We start from the raw sequence: 20,548 nt of genomic DNA on the forward strand, positions 1-20,548 counted from the left end.
TGCCCCAAACACCTTTCACTGTTCCAAGGCAATACAAAGGATGGGAGAAAGGAAGCGTTACTGTTCCTCCATTACAGATGGGAAATGAGGCAGAGAGTAAGTGACCTGCCCAAGGCCAGTGGCAGTCTATAGCAGGGCTGGGACTCAATCCCACGTCTCCTGAGCCACCCTTCCTCTTTGTTCCCCTGTCTCGAAGCTGCAAGTCATGTCCCCATTCACACTGAGACCAGCTTACTGACTAAAACACAGAAGCGCCTCTTCTGAAAAGCCCCGTAGCGAGCCTGCTCGTGAGTCATGGTCACGTGTCTAACTGCACGGGAGCCATCGGGGTCTCTAGACTGGCAATTCCTTTGGGCAGGGATCAGAGCTGGCAGTTAAGTTCTCTGGTATGTTTTCAGCACTACATAAATAACCTTGCAGGACAGAGCAGTAGGATGTTTTTCAGAGCTCTCTCTTGATCTTTAAGGCAGGGGAGAATTGAGGAGCCAGGGGTGAGATCTGGTCCTAAACTACCCTTCCCACTCCTTCACTTTTGTCAGGCTCAGCATGCCTCAATCTGAGCCTTGTTCTGGTGCCAAAGTCAGACCATTCTGATGGGGCGGGTGCAGGCTCCAGGGGGCGCTGCTCCTCTGAGATGTCTGCCGGCCCCACATCCAGTTTCTGTAAGGCAGGTGTCAGCGGTTGCCTTCTCCTTGTGTGGAGGGGTCTACTGAGCTGATGGTGGTGCTGAGATGTCAGGGAAATTCAGTTGCATAAGCCACATACCCACCCACTCACCCACCTATACTTCTGCCCTGCTCTTGGGTGTGTGAAACTCCTGCTGGCATCTGTCAGCTCAGAGTTTCCCCATAGGAGTGTAACTGTCTCTGCTGCGTTTTGCTCTGGACTCCTCCAGGATACCGTCCTGAGGCCTCCCTCTGACACAAGGTGCCTCAAGGATGGGCTAGCTCAGCGTAGAACAGCTGTCACTCAACAACTTTGTTTCTCTGTTTGAACCGTGGAATCTGGCCACCCCCAGTGCAACTAGAGCAATACTCATGATGAAGCTGCAGGGGCTTTTGAGGCCACTAGCTCCCAATTAAGTGTCTCTGAGTTAATCCCCCAACCTTCTCATAGAACCTGGACCCCTAATGTACTCTAGAATCTGTGCCCAGGAGCTGGGCCTAGGACGCCTGTCCCTTCTGTCCCGCTGTGGCTAACTGTGGCACTTGTGTCTCTCGTTCCCAGTGGAAGGTCATGACTCCAGCGAGGATGCCAGCGCTTGCATGGAGCTGATGATCTGGAAGATCAAAGAAGATGCTAAAGTGAAACGATGACTTGCGTTCGTTCTCTCTCCTGTTCTTCCTCCGCCTCCTTGAAGCAGTGCAATAAATACTCAGAGTAACACTGCTCACCTGTACCCAGCAGCATGCCATCTTCCAGATCCCCTATGCACTCGCTGGTATCTGTGGAACGTAGAGACTGCTGCTGGCACAGCTACAGGGTACAGGCTCTCAGCTGGCAATGGTCACGTGGCCGGGGAGTGGCTCTGAGATCCTCTCGATTCCACCGGAGAGAGGCTCTGTGATGCATAGTTGCCTTGTAGGCATGGCAAGGCTGCTTTGAGTAGTACAGCCAGAGAGAGGCTCTTATTCTCTAGGAGAAGTGTTCAGAGGCACGTTGGATACATCTGAAATGATCTTTTCTATGAAGCTAAAGATAGACAACTCTTTTATTTCTGATTTAGATTTGAAAGGTGGCACAGCATCTGCCTCTGTCTTCTGAAGCAAACAGCTGCCCCCAGTGGCTGAACAGTGGGAAACAGACAGAAAAGTTGAGTAAGAAGGGTGTGAAATGGGAAATGTTTGGTAGCATGTGAATTGCAGACAGGCTGGTGAGTAGAGAATTGGGTCGCCCAGAAGGGATCGTAGCAAGAACCTGCTGCAAGGGAGTATGGCATGCCTCTGAAAGGCAGCGAATAGAAACAGCCACACTGGGCAGAAGAGGAGGAGGAGGGATGGTGGTGACTTTCGCCAGACTCTCTCAGTTGCTGTGCCCAGATCCTTCTGAACAAGTGCAGGGCTCTGTAGATCCTGGGTGACAACAGGTGAAGAAGCCAGAAGTGTCTTATGCTCCATGGACAGCTAGGAAGCCGTCACCACCTGCTGCTGCAGTCCGTTTCAGTGCTACAGCAGGAAGGTGGACAGGACTGTGAGGAAGGCTCTAAGCCATATTGCAACTTACAGCTGTCAAGGACAGGAGGAACTTAGACTTATTAACTTGTTGGAGGGGTGGGGGGGCAGGTGATGTTAAAGGGGCTGATTTACACTCTGGCTGGCTAGGTTGTGGCATCCAGCAAGTGCTCCTTATTGTATCCTCTGGGTGACTGCAGGATGGCAGGAGTTGGCTCCCTCCAGGGTCACCCCTTGAGCTGCCAGAGAATCTCCATTGTGTTGATCAGAAGCAAGGCTCAAGGGTTGCCAACGGGAGCTGGGTGGTGGTAGCACTGGCTGTTACTGGATAGGAAAATGTTCAGGGGTCCCTGCAGATTGATCCCTTTAGTGGGAGACTGACTTAGCAAGATCAAAGCAATAGGTGAAAATAGAGCTTTTTAAACTGGTTTTCATGGAAATTGGGTTTTTTTTCGTTTTTTAAAAAAAACAAATACCCAACTCACTTTCTCTTCCCCCCTCTCTCTCTCCTTTTTACAGCCCTCCCCACCCCATCTGTTTCTATACTTGCTCAATATACTATCAATATTTATTGATGAATAGTAACTCTAAACCAATAGTGCACAGGAATAGCAAGGGCTTTGATGGCTTGACTTTAAATGTACCATATTCATAGCGCCCCCTTTCTAGTCCCTTTGCATTCAGGGCTCAGAGAGAGAGAAATGGTTGTTGGCTCAGAATCTTGTCTGAGCTGAGATGGGAGCAGCAGCTGAGCCCAGCCATGGCTGGCTTTTCGAAGAGCAGAATGCTGCCTGGCTTACGCCCCCTCCATCAACGACCAGAACGGAAAATCGCTTCCACTAGCTGCCGTCCGTTTGTTCCAGGCCTCTGCAGCCCCAGGGGGTATGTTCTAGAGGGAATAACGCACCCCCTCTCTTCCCCTAGTTCTGCCCACGCTGGGCCTTACCCAACAGACCGTCTGCTCCCTGGAGGCCATAGCACCGCAGGCGTGGGGCGGGAGGGTGATCAGGCTGATGTGTGGGACCGCATTACTACAGTACATCCTGCTGCATTGTTTCCTTTGTAAAGTGTCTTGCTGTGAATACGACAGATGAACTGTGTCGGAAGGAGTAACTTGCCACCGATACATTGTGTTCCATTGTGAGATGTATTCCCCCCCATGTAAAGTGTCTCTATTTTAGCTTCAGTTACCGTTCCTAGATTATAACCTCACTGTGGACTGTATAACCCTGCTGCTTCCCTGGGACTATAGCAGCCTCTGCCGTATTTCATAATCTTCCCCGCGTCCTTGCTTGCATTGGGGGCTGGTTGGGGTGACAATGGTTCTTCGTTTGCAGCATTGCCCTTAGAAACCTGCAATCCTGAGCAAAGCCATCAGCCGGAGGCTCCATCACTTCCCTGCCCTTCCCAGCTGCTTGTGGTTGGAAGCAGGGTTTACGGGGCTCGAGCCACTTTCTCTGAAGATCCTTCCCACGTGGCTCAGCCAGTCCACTTTGCCCATCTCCCCTGTCACTAACAGGACGTGTCCCAGCCCCTCCCTCAGCGCAGACCCCTCTGCTGAGCATGGAGTTGCTGAATGGGGTTCTTGCTGCATTTTGGGAGGCATACATGTAAAGGGGTGTCCTCAGTCTCCTGCCACTCTTCACAGCAGGGGCCCTTGGCTGTCCCCCGTCCCTGCCACCTGCTATTCCAGACTCTGAGGCACAGCACTAAACGTTGCTCTTCACAAGGCCTGTCTTTTGCTAGTGGGTGGGGACGTATAGGAAGTTACTGGGAAGGAATGGATTTCACTGCTTCTGCCCTCTCCCCCACCAGAGGTACTTTCTAGGAACTGCAGCGTAGAGGTTACACCATCTTTAATGCTAACGACCTCCTCCTCCGGATTGCCAGTGCGAACTGTTACCCATCTGGTTCTGTTCTGCTGGCTCTAGAAATGGGCGAGCATCCCAACCCTCACTACTGCTGGGAACCGCACTGTTTAGCAATAAAACTTGGAGCAGTGCAGGATTCGAGACAGGTTCTTGCCTTTAGGACGTCTTTCCAGTCAGCTTTTCCTTTAGGCTCTGCTTTTCGTTCACGCCCCAGCTGGGAACTGGCCCCAGCTGCTTTCCTCCAGAAAGGCCCAAGTGCCTTTGTTCCAGAGCAGAAGTGGCCCGGGCAATGGACATCCCCATCCCTCAGTGCATGCCATCCCGTGCGGGTGAATAGCACAAGGGGTGATTCCCCAGCTGGGCCTGCTGCACAATGTTCGTGTGGGCCCATGTAGCACTGGGAGGCAGGGTGGGCGGGTGGGTGAGAGGAGGGGTAGAAGGCACGATGAGCTGCCCTCATTAATGGCTAGAGGATGGAGTCCTCGGGCCTCTTGCGAGAGGAATTTGATGCCAGGTTTCCAGCAGCAGAAATCTTCCGTTCTCCCTTCAATTTTCAGTCCACCATGATGGGCTTCAGTTGTAAAGTAGCCTGTGCTGGACGACGGTCTAAAATGAGGTTTCTGGCTGTGTTCTTTATAGGGGCTTGGAATATTCCACGTTGCTTTATATCTTTTGCCGTCCCTCTTTCCTCCCTCTCGCTCTGTCCATTTCAGGAAGCAGCTCTGGGGTGCCAGTCATCACTGTGCTGATTAAAACCAGGCCTCTTGTTCACTGTATTGTTACTAACCCTATCTCTTCCCTCACCCCCGCCCCACCTGTGTTCTCTACTCCCCTCCTCTCGTCTGGAAACATGGCTTACTGTAGATGCTGCTGCAGGTAACCAGCTGGCATGGGGGTCTCCCCACTTGCCCCGTAATGCTTTGAAGCACGTGGGACACTGTAACAGCAAAGGGGATAGATTTTTGGACTGTATGTAAACATTGTAACCTGTTCCTTTTTGTAATTCTTTTTAATAAAAAGGTGTTGAATAGACCCGTGGGCTGATTGCTCTGGGGCTCCCGGAGGGTATGTGCTCCCCAAACTGAACTGTTCCTCTGCCATTGCTGTGTTCTTGTCAATTCAATACCATGGGTGGGAGATGCCCAACAGCCCTTCCCATTGCTCGCTGAACTTCTCCTGCGGCGCATCCCTGGAGGTGATCCGGGTACACAATTGGCACCACTGTATATTTGAATAGCATCTGTCATCTGCCGGGGTTGCAAACAGTGTCCTTTCAGCCCCACGCAGAGCAGTGGGTGGAGGAAGGTAACCAGCAGAAGAGGGACAAGAGGGTAAATTTTGACCAAGGCCACTAGGCTAGGTATGTCTAGGGCTCTCGGTGTCTGTACCGAGCACCTGCTCTCGTGGGTCCTGAGAGAGTGTCCACCGCATAAACTGCCTGGAGTTTAATTTCTTTCTTGCTGAAGTATAAAAGGTGACGTTAGCTTTCATCAAGGACCCCCAAAGCACTAGGCAAACCGTATGGAGTGAAGGATTGTTTCACCCATGACGGAAATCCAGCCAGCTCTGGGGTGGAACGTCCATTCCTAGCACAGCACACAACAGGTTTGGCTAAAACGCAAAGAACACAGAGTCCAATTGAAACTCCAGGCATGATATTTAGTAAACCCCTGTAGGCTGTTTAAACACGGTGAGTGGTCAGCATGTCTTGTCCCATCCAGCAGAGCGCCCCCTACCCCTCAGTCAGTTTATAACTCAGGGCCCGGGGCTACATTCTGTCATTAACTCTCCCAACAGCTTGATTTTACTTCTCTCTCTCACACTGATCTGAGTCGTGAGCAGTGCTGCTACCTGCTGAGCCCAGCTGGAGCTGGTGGTACTGCGAGAGAGGCGCTCCCTAGAGCAAGGGGGCTGGCGATCAGGCTCTGTTTCAACAGGACCGTCGGCCTTCCCCCTGCACTGCAGCCATGGCTGCATTACAAAGAGTGTAGTGGCTCTCTTACACCTGCAGAGACACTGGGCCTTTAGGTCCAGCCTCGCCCTGGCAGTCGGGACTCCCGGGTCCCACTCCCAGTCCTTCCCCAGGCTGGCTGTGTGCCTGTGGGTAGCCCCATTGCTGTCTGTACAATGGAAGGGGTGATGACAGAGGGCTGGTAGGAGGATGAGTGTTTGGAAAGGGCCCTGGCTCTGTGGTAAGGGGCAGGGATTTGCTATTTCCCGGGTTGGGGAGAGGAGAGCAAGGAGGAAGGGGAGGGACGGAGCTGCAGTTGGTAGTGACCAATGCTCTGAAATCCAAGGGTGTGATTGGCCCAGTGGAGCTCAGCAGAGGAGGGTGCTGGGAAGTGGGGTGTCCCTGATCTCACCATCAAACTTCTGTTTCATAAGGGGGGGCCACGGCCTAAGTGATGCACTCCAGCGTGAGGGAAAGGCTCGGCTGTGCGCGAGGGCATCATCCTGGGCAGCACGGGGTGGGGTGCTCTGCCGGGGGCCCCAATCCTGTATTGTGGGAGTGCTGCTGTCCTACCGCATGGGCGAAGGGAGGGTGGAGTTCAGTGCAACCATAGCATAAGGCTCCCGCACTGCCCCATGGTTCCTCAGATGACCCTGTCCTGATTTTACCCTGGGCCATAGGGAGACCGGTGTGCCAGGGTCTTGAGACTCACCCAGCCGGCACTGGTGCCTATGTAACACAGCCACCGCATGCACCGCACCACACCCTGCAGCATCAAGGCCAAAGGAATTGCCCCCGTCAGCCAAAGATCTCAAAGCACGTGCTGGGCCATTAACCCTGCCTGGGTCGCCAGGCTAGCGTCGCTGTGCAGCGCACTGCCTCCCAGGCCTCTGCGTCTCTCCCAGATCTAGGGGCAGAACCCAGGAGCCTGGCCTCACTGCCTCTTCCTCTAAGCTGTGGGCTGCAACCTTTCCCAATGCAGGGAATAGAATCCAGGACTCCGGCCTGCCAGGCCACCCCCTCCTCCCAGGTCCCCTGTGCTCACCACCCGCTCACCACCCACTCACACCCAGTCCCAGAGCTGGGCTGAGCAACCAGGAGTTTTCACCCCGGAGCCCCTGCCCCTGTTCTAGCCACTCGACCACGCTCCCGTACTCCTGCCCCATCAATCTCCCAAATGGGGGAGAAATTAAAGTGCCGGTTGGAGAAGCTGATTCAGCTCTGAGAAAAGGTTAAGGCAAAAAGTTCAAATTAAAAATAATAGGCCATTAGATGACCTCACTGGCAATGCATTTTATTGAACACGCTCGTTATGGCTTTGATAATCTCACTGGTTACTTAGGGTGCCATAAAAGTCACGGCTCACCTCAAGCTCGGCCCCCCCCGTGTCTGTGTCTCACCCCGTCTTGTCAGCCTTTATGGGTCTGGCATTAAACTCTCTGGCTCCCCTAGCCCCTGCAGAGCTTTTCAAGCCCAGACCAGGTCTGTGCTCTTGGCTGACTCTCCAGAAAGCCGATTGTACGGAAGGGTGTTCACCTACCTAAGTGTGAGACTGAAACCATGTTCCTGGGGTGAGGGTGGGCAGGTCAGGGTTACAGGTGACCTGCAAAACTCAAGTCTGCCCTTTTTTGCTTCTTTATATATGACGTAGGGAAAATGGAGTGGGTCACCCTCCTGTGGTGGATAACAGCCTTCTATTGCTGTCAGCTCAAAGGCAGAGGCTGGTGCTTTAGATGCTGAAGGGCCCTGGTCCTGTCAGCAGGGGTCATGAGGGGGATTGGGACCATCGCCCATAACTCCTAGAGCAGAAAAACAGCCCGTCCTGCTTCACAAACGGTTGGTAGGCTCTCGTTCTCGCTATGGGTTAGAAACAGAAGCCTGGTCCACCCTGTCTCGCGCTAGAACTAGTTGGATTGTTAACATAGCGAAACCCAATTAAGTGGGTGGGGCAGGGGGAGCTCACTCGAGCTGTTGAAAACCCTTTGTCGTTCTTTGCTTGTTTTTACCCGAACTCCTTTAACTCAAAATACCTGAGTAACAGTTGGGAGCAAGGGTCTCTGTGACACATCCAGAACCCCCTCTCTCCGTGAAGGATGAAGACAGCTCCCGAGATGCATATCTCTGGGTCCTCCAGTGAGCTCTCCAGCAGAGCTGGGAAAGTAAGGCCTGACCTCCCTGCTGTTCTTAAGTTCAGAAAGCAGGAGCAGATATATTCAGGGTTCTGTATTCCTCATAAGACACCAACAAAAAGACCTAAATCCAGCAGTTCTTTACCCGGAGCGGCTCCAGGCACCAGCGCACCAAGCGTGTACCTGGGGCGGCAAGCCGCGAGGGGCAGCCTGCCAGTCGCCATGAGGGCGGCAGTCAAGCTGCCTTCGGCGGCATGCCTGCGGGAGGTCTGCTGGTCCCATAGTTTCGGCGGTGGGTACGCTGAAGGCGTGGGACTGATGGACCTCCCGCCGGCATACCACCAAATCCACGTTACCAGCAGACCTCCTGCAGGCACGCCACCGAAAGCCGCCTGACTGCCGTGCTTGGGCAGCAAAATACATAGAACCACTCATCTTTACCCTCCCTCTTCCAAGTCACCTTTATAAGAATTTATTATGTGTCTTGCAGCAGTCGCTAGGCAAGCCAGGCCCTGCCCCAAAGAGCTGGCTGGCTGAATAGAGAAAGGAAAGCTTCTCATTTCGCTGGTGGGCAGCTGAGGTGCGGAGATTAAAAGACTAATACAAGGTTATGCAGTGAGTTTGTGTCAGAGCTGGGAATTGGACCCACATCTCCTGAGTCCTGGCTCTGCGGTTAACCACAGGAGCAACCTGCCTTGCTTTAAACTCATGGCCAAACAGCACCTGCCAGGATGAAGAGACAGCACAGGGTCTCGGAGAAAAGATTTGTGTCATCGTCCAACAAGAGGTGCTAAACCAAACCTAGATGCCGCGATGCCACTTGTCTCCCGTGTTTGTGCCCATTGATTGTGGCATCAGAGCTCCCTTCGAGGTCAGAGGTGACGGAGCTGATCAGGCCGGCTGACCAGGAAGCCCCAGCATTAACCTCCCACCTCTTTGTCCTGTCGTGCCGGCTCGTCATGTGCAGAGTATCAATCAGGGAGGCTGAGCTTGTCTTAAAACCTGTCTTTAGTTAATTTCCCAGTGTAAAAGCTCTTTACTGGCCAATTCGTGCCACTGGGAGCCCTCTGTCCGCGGGGTTGTCACAGATGCAGCGACCTGCTGGGGGATTGATCGTGCTGTCAGGGCTCGTCTCTGCTACGTGAAGTGTGTGCGGGTGGGCGGGGGGCTGGCACATGATCCAAGGGGACAGTGTCCCTTACTGAAAGGAAATCTGATCTGGGGTTGTCATTAACCGTCCTGCCTGGTTAATAACCCTGCATAGAGAATTAATATCGTTTTAAAGTGTGTCTGGGAGGAGAGTTTCCAAAGCACAGATGAAGCCAGGAGCCCACAGCCTACTGGCTTCAGTGGTGGCTGAGCTGCTGTTTGTGTCCATGGAAAGCAAGGGACTTGGGACTGGGTTCGAGGCCCTGCTCTGCCACCGATTTCTGGGTAACCTTGGCCAAGGCACTTTGCCTCTTGGTGCCTTAGTTACAGCCCTGCTCTACGTCCTGTGGGGGCTGTGAGGATAAACACATCAAAAGCTCTAAGGTGCTGGATATCACCATGCTGGGGGGAGATCAATATCATAAACAGACAATCTGACCCCGTCAAGCTGAGGACAAGTGGCCAGACAGACGGAGCTCTCCTCAGCTGCAGCATAAACCGTCCCGGCGCAGCAGCCTCTGGATGCTGTAGTGACCGGTGCAATACAAATGACGCAGGAAAGGAGAAGAGGGTTTTTGATTTCCACTCGGCCCCTCGTTTAAAGTGCCCGGTGGGGTCACAGCCGCTCCCCTTTCGTGGTGCGAATGCTGCTCACTGAGTCCCAGCAGCTCGGCACACGCTGTCTAGCAACCAGCCAGTGGGACTCGGAGTCTGGTTTCCTCTCGTCCTGCACCTCGCACGGTTGTTAACACCAGAGCAACCATCGGCTGGGGGTCAAATGCAGCACAGGGTGTATGATTATGTCTATATGGAGGGGCAGAGGGTTGAGAGAGAAACACACGACCTTCTACTGCCTGGAATTGGAACTGATCCCGTGTGTCACAGGCCCTTTACCGCTAGCAGCTAACGGAGGGATGCCACCCACTAGATGCTGCTTTAGCTCAAGCAATAGCCACATGCCCCTCTGAGGCTGGACCTTGGGCATGCGCGCCCTCGCGATGACGATGTACATGACTGGATTCACTGGTTCTACCTTTGAAGCAGGGGGGCTGGGACTCCAGAGAGCTTGGAGATCAATGCTTGGTTCTACCAGCGTCTAGCCAGGTGAGCCTAGGTGAGTTGCGTCCTTTCGGGGTCACCTCTGTGAAATGGGGGCAACGTTGGATTAACAAGTGGATTATAAAGCAGAGAACGTTTACCAAGTGCCTTTGGCTGGCAGGGAGCAGGGAGCACTTCCCGGGGCCCTTGTTACATGCAGATGGACGCTGCAGTCACCTCCCTGGGTTGGTTAATTGGGGGCGGGGGGTGGGGGGGTGTCGTTTCTCCCTTGGTAAAGAAAGCTGGCCTTGCTGGCTCAGCATGGAGCCGGATTCCCGCCGCGCTGCTTTCACAGGGCGTCTGTGCAGCTGACCTCCTTCCATAGAGCCAACCGGCTCCTGGGGTCAGAGGTGAGCGGGGATGATCGATCCCGTCTTTAAAAAGCCTTCAACTCGTTTTGTCCGGTCCCTTAAGAAGGGCGAGCGGCTGGAAGGGGCCCCGCTAACGCCGTGGTGTGAAAGTGACAGAAGGGGAGGGGGAGATGGAAAAGTATTGATCAGAAATTGTGGGGGCTGGTGAGAAATCTGCTCTGCCTTGCATGGCGGAGAGGGTAAGCTCTTTACCGAGTGACACCAGTGTGTCATGGCCCATTCTCCCATTGATTGGGAGCCCCAAACACATCTGCTGTCCCTCCTCGCAGCCAGGCGAGCTGCTGCGTCGACCCTCCCGCCCAGGCAGTCTTCTTCCTCCGGCCCTTCGTTTTCAGTGGGTCCCCCCACAAAGTCTGGCTTTGTTTTTTCTAGTTCAGAGGAGAAAGGATGAGTTTAGTGGACTGGGCCCAGGGATTCATTGTTTCAAAGACTCATAGATTTTAAGGTCAGAAGGGACCATTATGATCAGGGGTGGCTCTAGACATTTCACCACCCCAAGCACGGTAGCATGCTGCGGGGGGCGCTCTGTCGGTCACCAGGAGGGTGACAGGCGGCTCCGGTGGACCTCCCGCAGGTATGCCTGCGGGAAGTCCACTGGAGCCACCGGACCAGCGGACCCTCCGCACGCCTGCGGAAGGTCCACCGGAGCTGCCTGCCGCCCTCCTGGCGACCGGCAAAGCACCCTGACCCAAGCATGTTCTTGGCATGCTGGTGCCTGGAGCCGCCCCTGATTATGATCCTCTAGTGTGACCTCTTGCACAAGTTTTAAGCCGGAGAGGACCATCAGCCCATCTAGTCTGGCAGCCGGTATAACAGGCCATTGGATTTCACCCGGAGCCTCTGTATTAACCCCGAAGCCTTTAGTCAGACCAGAGCATTTCCAAGCTCCCAGCCAGTCTCACCCGTGAGGAAATCCCTTCCCGACCACAGATCTGGCCATCAACATGACCCAGAGCATGTGAGCAAGACCCAGCAGCCAGGTCTCTAGAAAGATGATTTTGTGTCCTACCTCAGAGCACGGGTCCGCCCTGCAGGTGTCCCGTCTCCAGCTGTGGCCAATCCCTGATGCTTCAGAGGAAGGCGACCCAGAATACGGCTTGCCAAATGTGCCTCTGGGGCAAAACATTCCTTCCTAACCCCTGCAGACAACGTTGAAGTCTGAGATTGATTATCACCAGTATTTTTCTATTCCTGGCTCTGTCACAGACTCCTAGTGTGACCAGGAGCAAGTCACTCCAGCTGCCCCGTGCCTTGGTTTCTCTCAGTAAAGTGGGGGGAATACTTCCCTGCCTCCCAGGGTTGGGTTACGCAGCTCAGCCCCATCAGGGCCTGGAGGTGTTTGCATGCTGTGATGCTGAGGGTGCCAAAGAGAACAGCACAAGGGCTGCTTCATTTACTCCTATGGTCCCTTTTAAGCTGACCCCTAAGTACAAGGAAGTGGGGGAAAGTCCTGGGTGGCAGGTTACCCCATCACGGCACCTTTCTCTCTAGCAGCTGATGCTGGCTGCTGTTGGAGACAGGTCCCTGGGCTGGATTGACCCTGCTCTGACCCAGTCTGGCCATTGCTATGCTCAGGCAAGGATCTCAAAGCACAGTGCAGCCTCCTTTGCCTGCCCCCTGTGACCTCTGCCCTTGGGCAGCGCCATGTGAGGGGCATTCCCAGCTGGCGATGGGGGAGGGGAGGGCTTTTTTACCCTTTCTCATCGCTCAGCACCAGTGAGCCATCCTGGCGCCGTTCCCAGATTCCTGAGCGTCGGCTCCAGAGAGGGTCCTTGCTGGTTCACACCTGCCCCTGAGAACTAGAGACTCCAGTGGCTGAAATCACTGCCCTCTACTACTTCGAATCAGAACTGGCCGCGTATGTGTCCTAGACCCTGTGTGGCTAGCAGCCAACGGCGGTTCTGTCGCAGCCAGCTGCTGTCTCACAGCTGTGTGAGCTACTGCGGTGGTGCAAATGGGAGTGGCTTGTGCACTGGGTTTCACTAAGGTGGGTCCGGTCTGGAGCCAGGTGAAACTCAGCTAGCGACAGGCTGCCGTTCCGAAGCCAGGATCCATGTCAGCTCACGCTGGGAAGTTTCCAGAGCTAGATCCAGATTCCCCCCAGGTGTCAGTGATTTCAGGTTTGGCCCAGCTCCAGCTGGGATAGAGTTTAGCTTTATGGTTTTGGACTGGTCTGGAGCCCCTGCTCAGAGCAGTACCTGACGGGGGCTGGTGCCCAAGGGGACGTTTTCAAGAGCTTCCAGCGCAGCTGGAGACACATACCAGATGCCCCTTGACGCTGCAGGCAGGGGGGTTATGGGTCCTCCCTGGTGGGCATCAGGGAGTTATAAGACACAGAACCAGGAGAAGGTGCATGTGGCATAACGGCACCTCTTGATGGGCGTTATCGCTCCTAATAAATGCTCAGCCCTCTACATCCTCCAAGTGACATCCAGATACCCACAGACCCCCACAACTGTGACGTGCTTCTGTATCGTTACCATCCCACATTCTGCTGATGGGGACTATCAAGGCTGAATCCCCACTCTGGCTCTCCGAGTGCAGGACTGAGGGGCCCGCAAGGATTCTCAGAATTAATACTGGCCACTTCAGGCTTGTATTAAACTCCCAAGGTTTCAGCTTCTCTCTGACCTTGGCTTGGTAAACTCTGCCACCACCCAAATGCAAAACCCCCCTTTGAAGCCAGGAAAGAGCACTTGGGAATTCCTCTCTGTGGGTACCCTCAAGCCCTCACCCCCTCTCCGGACAAGAGCTGCGAAAGAGAAAAAAGGGAAATTAGCTATGGCTGCCAGCTAATCAGAAACATGCACAAACCTCTCTTAGGGCACCAAAAATCCAGTCCTGGTCTTAAAAAAGGTCAATTTTATTAAAAACAAAAAGGAAAAAAAATACATCTGGATCTTAGGCTTTTTGCTAGATCTTAAAAGAAACAATTACAAAAATTAAGCCCCCAAAACAGCTTTCTTGGAGATTCAGCTTAAAGGTTACAAGCAAACAAAAGCATCTGGGGTGAGCACAGAGGAATCCACAAGCCAAAATAAGGAAAATAAACCTGATCGCGTCTAGCTAAACATCTCTGATTTATTTGCATTTTTGGGGGGGGTTTCAAGCCAGTAATTCTAGGTCTGAGCTGATGAATTTTTGTACCTGATTCAAGCCTTACACAGCATTGCTGCTCTGTGGCTCTTTCCCCTGAGAGCAACAGACTAGGGGAAAGTTTCTTTCCCAAATTTAGAAGTTCCAGCTTTCTCACTGGCTCTTCTGGTCAGGTGCTCACTCCTTTTCTTTTACAGGGAAAGCAAGCAAAGACCAGACCCCCAGGAGGGGTTTTACAGCTAACTGTCTGGCTGGGTGTCCATCAAAGGGAGCTCCCCCCACCGTCATTCGTCACAGGGACACCGAGGTACAGAAGGGTGGATGGTTAAAGAAGTAGCAGGTGAACTTTTCCGAAAGTGGGGGTCTAATGTTGGGCACCCAGATTGGGTTCCTACAGGTTTCTGACGCGAGGCCTTGTCTACACTAGAAGGGGTCGCCCGTAGAATGCAGAATTTAGGTTCTTTTTTTTCCGTTTTGACAGATGGAAACATTCCGTTTGAAGCTTTTTTTGTCTGATTTAAATGTTCACAGTTGTGCAAAATTATGGGCTTGAGTTGTATTGATTTTAATTTTCGTAGTTGTGGGAAATTATGGCGGGGGGAGGTTCTGATTACTAAGAGGGGGCAGACAGTCATGATTTAATAACAGTAGATGTTGAGATCCAAAAAGTTAACACTGTAGCCACGAAAACTCAAACTGTCGACATCACATGGCAAAATATACAAAGCAAATCCCTTCAATCAAACTCCCCTAAGTTCTCAAGCAGCATTTTTCTTACTTTCTCCAACTTTTGATTGTTATTGATGGAGATATTTGTGTGTGTGTGTTTGGTGAAATCAAGATTTAATCGAATCCTGCCAAGCCTGTGGAGCGCTAAAGTGACAGGCTGTCCTGGGGGAGATGCAGCTTCTGCCAGCGTAGCTCAAAGCAGTTCCCTGAACTGAGGGAAGGACTCGTTTGGCTGGTTTCGCTGCGTCTACGCTGGGGCTCCTGCTGGCCTAGCTGTGTTGGGCAGGGATGTGGAGTTTTTTCCTGCTCCTAACAGACATAGTTATGTCGGGAAAACATTGAAGTGTGGACCAGGCCTTTCTGAAAACGTGGGTGTAACTGACTAAGGTCCTGGAGCATCAGAACCAGGATTAGAACTCAGCACTTCCTGGCTCCTAAGCCTCACAACTCATGTAGCTCAATACAAAACAGTTACAGCTGGTAACCACCTGTCTGTGTGTTCTTCACGCAGCACACAGTCAACTTGTGGAACTCCTTGCCTGAGGAGGTTGTGAAGGCTAGGGCTAGAACTGGGTTTAAAAGAGAACTGGATAAATTCATGGAGGTTAAGTCCATTAGTGGCTATTAGCCGGGATGGGTAAGGAATGGTGTCCCTAGTCTCTGTTTGTCAGAGGGTGAAGATGGGTGGCAGGAGAGGAATCACTTGATGATTCCCTGTTCTGTTCATTCCCTCTGAGGCACCTGGCACTGGCCACTGTCGGCAGACAGGACACTGGGCTAGATGGACCTTTGGTCTGACCCAGTATGGCCGTTCTTATGTTCTTATGACTGAGCCCTCTGTCAGCCAGGTCCTTTCCCACTGTGCTAGCCATTGTTGTATCAGTCCTTAGAGCTCACTGCCCTGCTTCTCTCTGGGTCAGGAGCTCAGGAGACAGGGCTCCCAGACACCCCTAACACAGGCAGTGCATAAAGTCCTAGCGGACTTGTACAATAGGAATGCGACAAGCACAAGGGATTCCCCTTGGTACGGTGTCTGGCAGGCTTTGGCTGGGAGTGGCATTGGTGCAGCCAGACCTTCAGTCTTGCAGAGACTCAGGGGTTGTGCAATCGCTTTGCAGCAGGGGGGATGGCTGAGCACATGGGGACAGCCCTGTGGATTCATTGCTCTGCCATGTGCTCCCCAGGTGACTTCGGGGCCCAGTTCAGCTCCCAGTGCGCTGAGCTCTTGGGACAATCCAGCCCTGAATGTCTTGCCTCAGTTCCCCATCTGCAGAACGGGGATAAACGTCCTGTCTCCCACCATTCATCTGTCTGGGCTATTTAGGCTGGAAGCTCATTGTAGCAGGAGCTGCTTCTCACTCAGTGTCTGTCCAGCATCGTGGGGGCCCGATCAGCGCGGGCTGCCAGGAGCCGCTGATCTCATACAAAGTCCAGTGCTCCCTGGCATTGAAGTGAAACGGTCGGCCAGCAGCTTTGGTTTCCATTCTCCCCACCGGCAGCTCAACCCGCATGTTGGCACTTCCCGGTGGAGAAGAATGAGCTGAGCCAACCCACACGTGTCGACGGGAACCTTGTTTGGGGGACAAACTGGCGAAATATCCCTGCTCCCTCGGAGGGGTCTAACCCCAGAGCATGGGGCTGGGGGGTGAATACAGAGGGCTGCCCTGGCCATCCCAGGGGAGAGATGCTGCCCACAAGAACCTTTGTGGCTTGAGTCCTTCCCCTCCCCCAGCCCAGCCGCAGGGTAGCAGAGGAGGGAGAAGCTGGGATGAAATCCTGTAAACCCACCCTGTGTTTTAAACAGCAAATCTTTGCTAATCCCCCAGGGTGGCTGGCAGACAAAGGCTCCTTGGCCCCTAATCCCACCTCTCACTAAGGGCCAGGGGATTGTCAAGAAGGGGATCAGCTAATTGATTATTTAGCTGGAAGCTAATTTGCTCTGACAGCCAAAGAGCGGCCGCCAGAATGGACCGGCGTGATGGCTGGCGAAAGCGGCTCGCTGGACAGCCGCCGTGAGCCAGGTGGGGGGCAGTGCATGTGGGTAGGAATTGAGAGCTGCCCAAGGGGCCGGGGCTGTGCCAGACCTGTGGGCAGCTCCAAAGGACACTATTTCCCTGAGTTCAGCCCCTGTCCCATTCCCCTGCCTCCAGATGACCAGGGGTGCATTGGTGTGTTATTGTAGGGTCAGTCGTTTGTGCTGGGCTGTGTACGTTGGTTGGCCGTCATCATGTTTTCAGGAGAATTAGGCTGCGCATACCGGGTTGTTATTGTAGGGTTGCTAATAAGAACTAGGTATGTGTTCTCTGGTTTGTTATTGTAGGGTTGCTCATAAGAACGTGACCTCCATACACTGGTTTGTTATTGTAGGGTGGCTTGTGGGATCTAGATTGAGTACACTGGTTTGTTATTGTAGGGTGGCTTGTGGGATCTAGGTTGAGTACACTGGTTTGTTATTGTAGGGTGGCTTGTGGGATCTAGGTTGAGTACATTGGTTTCTTATTGTAGGGCTGTTCAGGGGGTGCAAAATCATGCAAAAAGAAGCATCAAAAAATTCTGTATGAAATTCCATAAGCTGGTGACTCCTGTGGGGCCTGGGGGAGCTCGATGTGGGGCATGTGGGCGCTGGATTAGGAAGCAGGGGCGCTGGGTTCCCGGACTGTCTTCTAACTCGCCGTGGGACCTGGGGTGCCCCTGCTGGCCTCGAAGGAGAGGAGTGAATTAGTGAGTCCTTTGTCTTGTCCGCGTGGATGGGAAGATCCAGGGGTGGGAGTAGGGGCTGTGTCTCAGTCTGGGCCTGAGCAGCGTCTGATCTTGGTTGGGCTGTTACGTACGATTGTAAAACATCAGACTCACGCGGCGCTTCGAGAGGCTGCATGGAAAGCGGGTGGCGAAGGGGAAGGGCTATTGTTTCATTAGCCATCCCGAAAATCCTCACTAGCTGCGACGGCCTGTGTCTGTGTGCGTGTGTGTCCCTGTTTGTATGTGCGAACCTGGTAGGACTCACTCCAGTCCAGCCCCACCCCTGCCGTGGGCCCTGCAGTGTGGGGGCAGCTTTTACATTCCCTCTCCCCACAGCACATCTGGGAAGGATCTCAATGCTTGGCAGTTAAAGGCTGCACTCTGCAGACATGAACTGCCAGCCCCATGCTCACCGTGCCCATTCCACAGCTGGGTAAACTGAGGCCCGGAGGTGTGTGGGGTTGGGAGGGGAACTGATTTGCCCGAGGTCACACGAGAGGCCAGTGGAGTAGAACCCAGGAATCCTCAGCTGCCCCATTCACTAGGCAATGCCACCTGCCGTCTGTCGAACAACCGAACCAGGAAAAGGGTGTGGGAGGAGGGGATGATGGGGAGGAGTGTGGGGGGGGGGGCAGCAGCCCAACCCTCTGCATTCTTCCACCCCTTCCCGCGTCTAATCCACAGCTTGAATGGAGAATAATGGGACCCCTGTGAGCAGAGCTCAGCTTAGAAACCATTGCGAGTCCCTTTGGTGAGGAAGAAAAGCAAATCTCTAATCTGGCCCTAAGCTTCCTCCAGCCCCATTGGCTGGCGGCCGCTCAGGCGGAGGGGTGCACAGGCTGCTCCCTTTTAAATAGCCCAGGGCAGAGAAGTTGGGAGAAGTTTTGGCCGTGGTTCCCAAAGCCCTGGGGCCCTGTCGTGGGGAGAAGAGGAGGCCAGCGTCCTTCCTGGACAGGTGGGGAGAGGTGAGAGAGCCCTGTGGGGGCATTGGATTCAGTTGAGATTTTGGGGGGTCCCTGGGGTGTTTGGGGGTGATACTGCCAGCAGAGCCCCCAGGAAGCAGGAAGCTCCAGGGAGATCAGAGACAGCTGGCAGCCCAGCACCCAGGGCAGGTGCTGATCACAGGCCTGGACTCCCCTGTGCCTGAGGGAGGGTGGGAGAGGAAGCAGCCCATGCGCCGAAAGAAAAACGACCCTTTGTAACCAGCATGGGTTAGCTGGGCGCTCCCAAAAGTGGGGGACCCTTGGCTCCCCCCATACACACAGCTCTGCTGATGCTCCTCACTCCTGATCCAGCCTCCCCGGCCCAGCTCTGCTGACGTCTCTTCAGCCTGAGCCGCTTGGGCTCAGAGAGGCTGGGGAGCTGCCTCTCCGGTGCTCGCGGCCGTGTACAATCACAGCAGTGCGAGGTGGGTGTGAAAGCTTCCAGAGTAGAACAGTGATGCTTTGCCCAGGCTGCAAGTCAATGGAGACTCGGGCCCCGGGTACTGAGAGGTAAAAGGTATCCCAGCATTATTCCCATGGGACCCCAGGAGCCCAGGCCTTTCCTCTTGCTTTGGTTCTACGTTGGAGTAGGGCTGCCCCACGGCCAGCCAGCCCCCTTCGCTGTTCCAGTTGCCTCAGCTCAGGCCTGCAGGTGACAGCTGCCATGGTGGAAAACTGGCCCTTTAAATGGGAGGGTGGGGGGCGTGGTAGGAAGGGTTAGTGCTAAGAGCTGACTGGACATAGGAATTTACGTATGGAATTGGGATGAAAAGTCGACATTTTCAGCAAAACTGAAATTCCAAAAAAAAGTTGATTTGGACCTCTCGATAATGTGGAAACGCTACCCCGTAATGGGACGTATTGGAAGAACATTGACCAGGGTCTCTGTAAAGACAGCGTCATGTTACGTTAGTGTTTTCTTCTAACCGAAACGTCTTAACACACTCGGCCCAAAGGGAGCTGCCAAGCAACGTCGGTACCTTATCGAACAAAACAGGGAGGAAACGGTTCGTTTCCAGACGTGCTGCTCTTCCCACGTTTCCGAAGAGGAGCTCGGACACCGAGGATCTGTCTACACTGCAATAGACCCCGCGCGGCACCACGTCTCAGATCCTGGGTCAACTCATTTGGGCTCAGAGCTCAGGATGGCCCACATGGCTGTTCCTAGCCCCGTGCTGCCAGCCTGAATCAGTTGACCCAGCCTCTAAGACTTGCTGCTGTGGTTTTTTGCAGTGCGGATGTTCCCTATCCTGCATTGTAAACCCGGGTCTGTGGTATCAGGGTTTCCAAGCCTGTGCTTGAGCGTCCACACTGCTTTGTAAACCTGGGCTCTCAGTTGCTGGACCCGGGTCTTGCTAACGTCCAGATTGCGCTGCGTCCACGCTGTCAAATGGCAGGGCTCGGACTGAGTCACTGAGAGAATTGGGCTCTGACCCACCCCACTAACAGGGTCCTAGGCTGGGTCCCGGCTGATTTGTGTGTGAACAGAGGAAGGGCTCGGGCTCAAACCAAAGTCAGAGCCTGGACTGGGTGTGCAGTGTGGACATACCCTAGGGGCCCACGGAGAGCCTGTGATGGAGCAGGGGATTGAACCTGGACCCACCCAGCGTCATTCCCTAACCACTGGGTTACATTTCCCCTGCCCAGAGGTGCCCTGTCTACAGCCCTGGGCACCACAGGAAGTTCTTGGTGAACTGGCTGGAGATCAGAGAAGTGCAGCAGAGCTGGTGGATGGATCATTGGTTTGCCAGGCAGGGCTAAAGCATCATCTGGAGCAACGATGCCCAAGGACAGTTCTGAGACAAGGGGGAACTGAATGTATCAATGCCATGGGGGTAGGGGGGAGGGATGGTTTTGGGGAGTCCACAGGCGTATTACTAGGAATCCGGGGTACAAAGCGCCCCCCAGACATAGGGATGTGCACAGAACCTCATCCCCCATGTATGCACAGAGCACGCAGGGCGCTTGGGGAGGGGAAGACACATGGGATGTGGGTGAGGGGCATCGCTTTCAGCTGGCCTCGCTCCCCAACCCGTCGCCTCCCACCCCTCGCTCTGATTGGGTCGAACGGTTTGCCTCAGAAAGAAAGGGGAGCTTGGTGATGGAAGAGCCATTTATGCCCAGGGCAGCAATCCGAGTGCATCACATGCTGCCGGCCTGGGGGATGTTTGGCTCAGTCGCACCCTGAGGAGCACAGCGAGGGGTCTGTTTGTGTGAACAGGGCTATGTGAGGGGGCGTCGGTGGGAGCGGTATGTGCAGA

At 54.0% G+C, this 20,548-nt stretch overlaps 1 protein-coding gene across 3 annotated transcripts in view; it reads left to right on the forward strand.

The window, feature by feature from the left end:
* Positions 1 to 5,074, forward strand: part of REXO1 (RNA exonuclease 1 homolog) — a 76,208-nt gene extending 71,134 nt beyond the window's left edge. For all 3 annotated transcript variants that reach the window (XM_030540709.1, XM_030540707.1, XM_030540708.1), the window contains one exon: positions 1,228 to 5,074. In XM_030540709.1, coding sequence (XP_030396569.1) covers positions 1,228 to 1,316 — 89 coding nt within the window. In that variant the 3' untranslated portion in view covers positions 1,317 to 5,074. The remainder of the gene's footprint in view (positions 1 to 1,227) is intronic.
* Positions 5,075 to 20,548: the final 15,474 nt, after the last annotated feature.

The sequence above is a fragment of the Gopherus evgoodei genome, chromosome 22 (genome assembly GCF_007399415.2).
Source record: "Gopherus evgoodei ecotype Sinaloan lineage chromosome 22, rGopEvg1_v1.p, whole genome shotgun sequence".
Classification (NCBI taxonomy): Eukaryota; Metazoa; Chordata; order Testudines; family Testudinidae; genus Gopherus; species Gopherus evgoodei.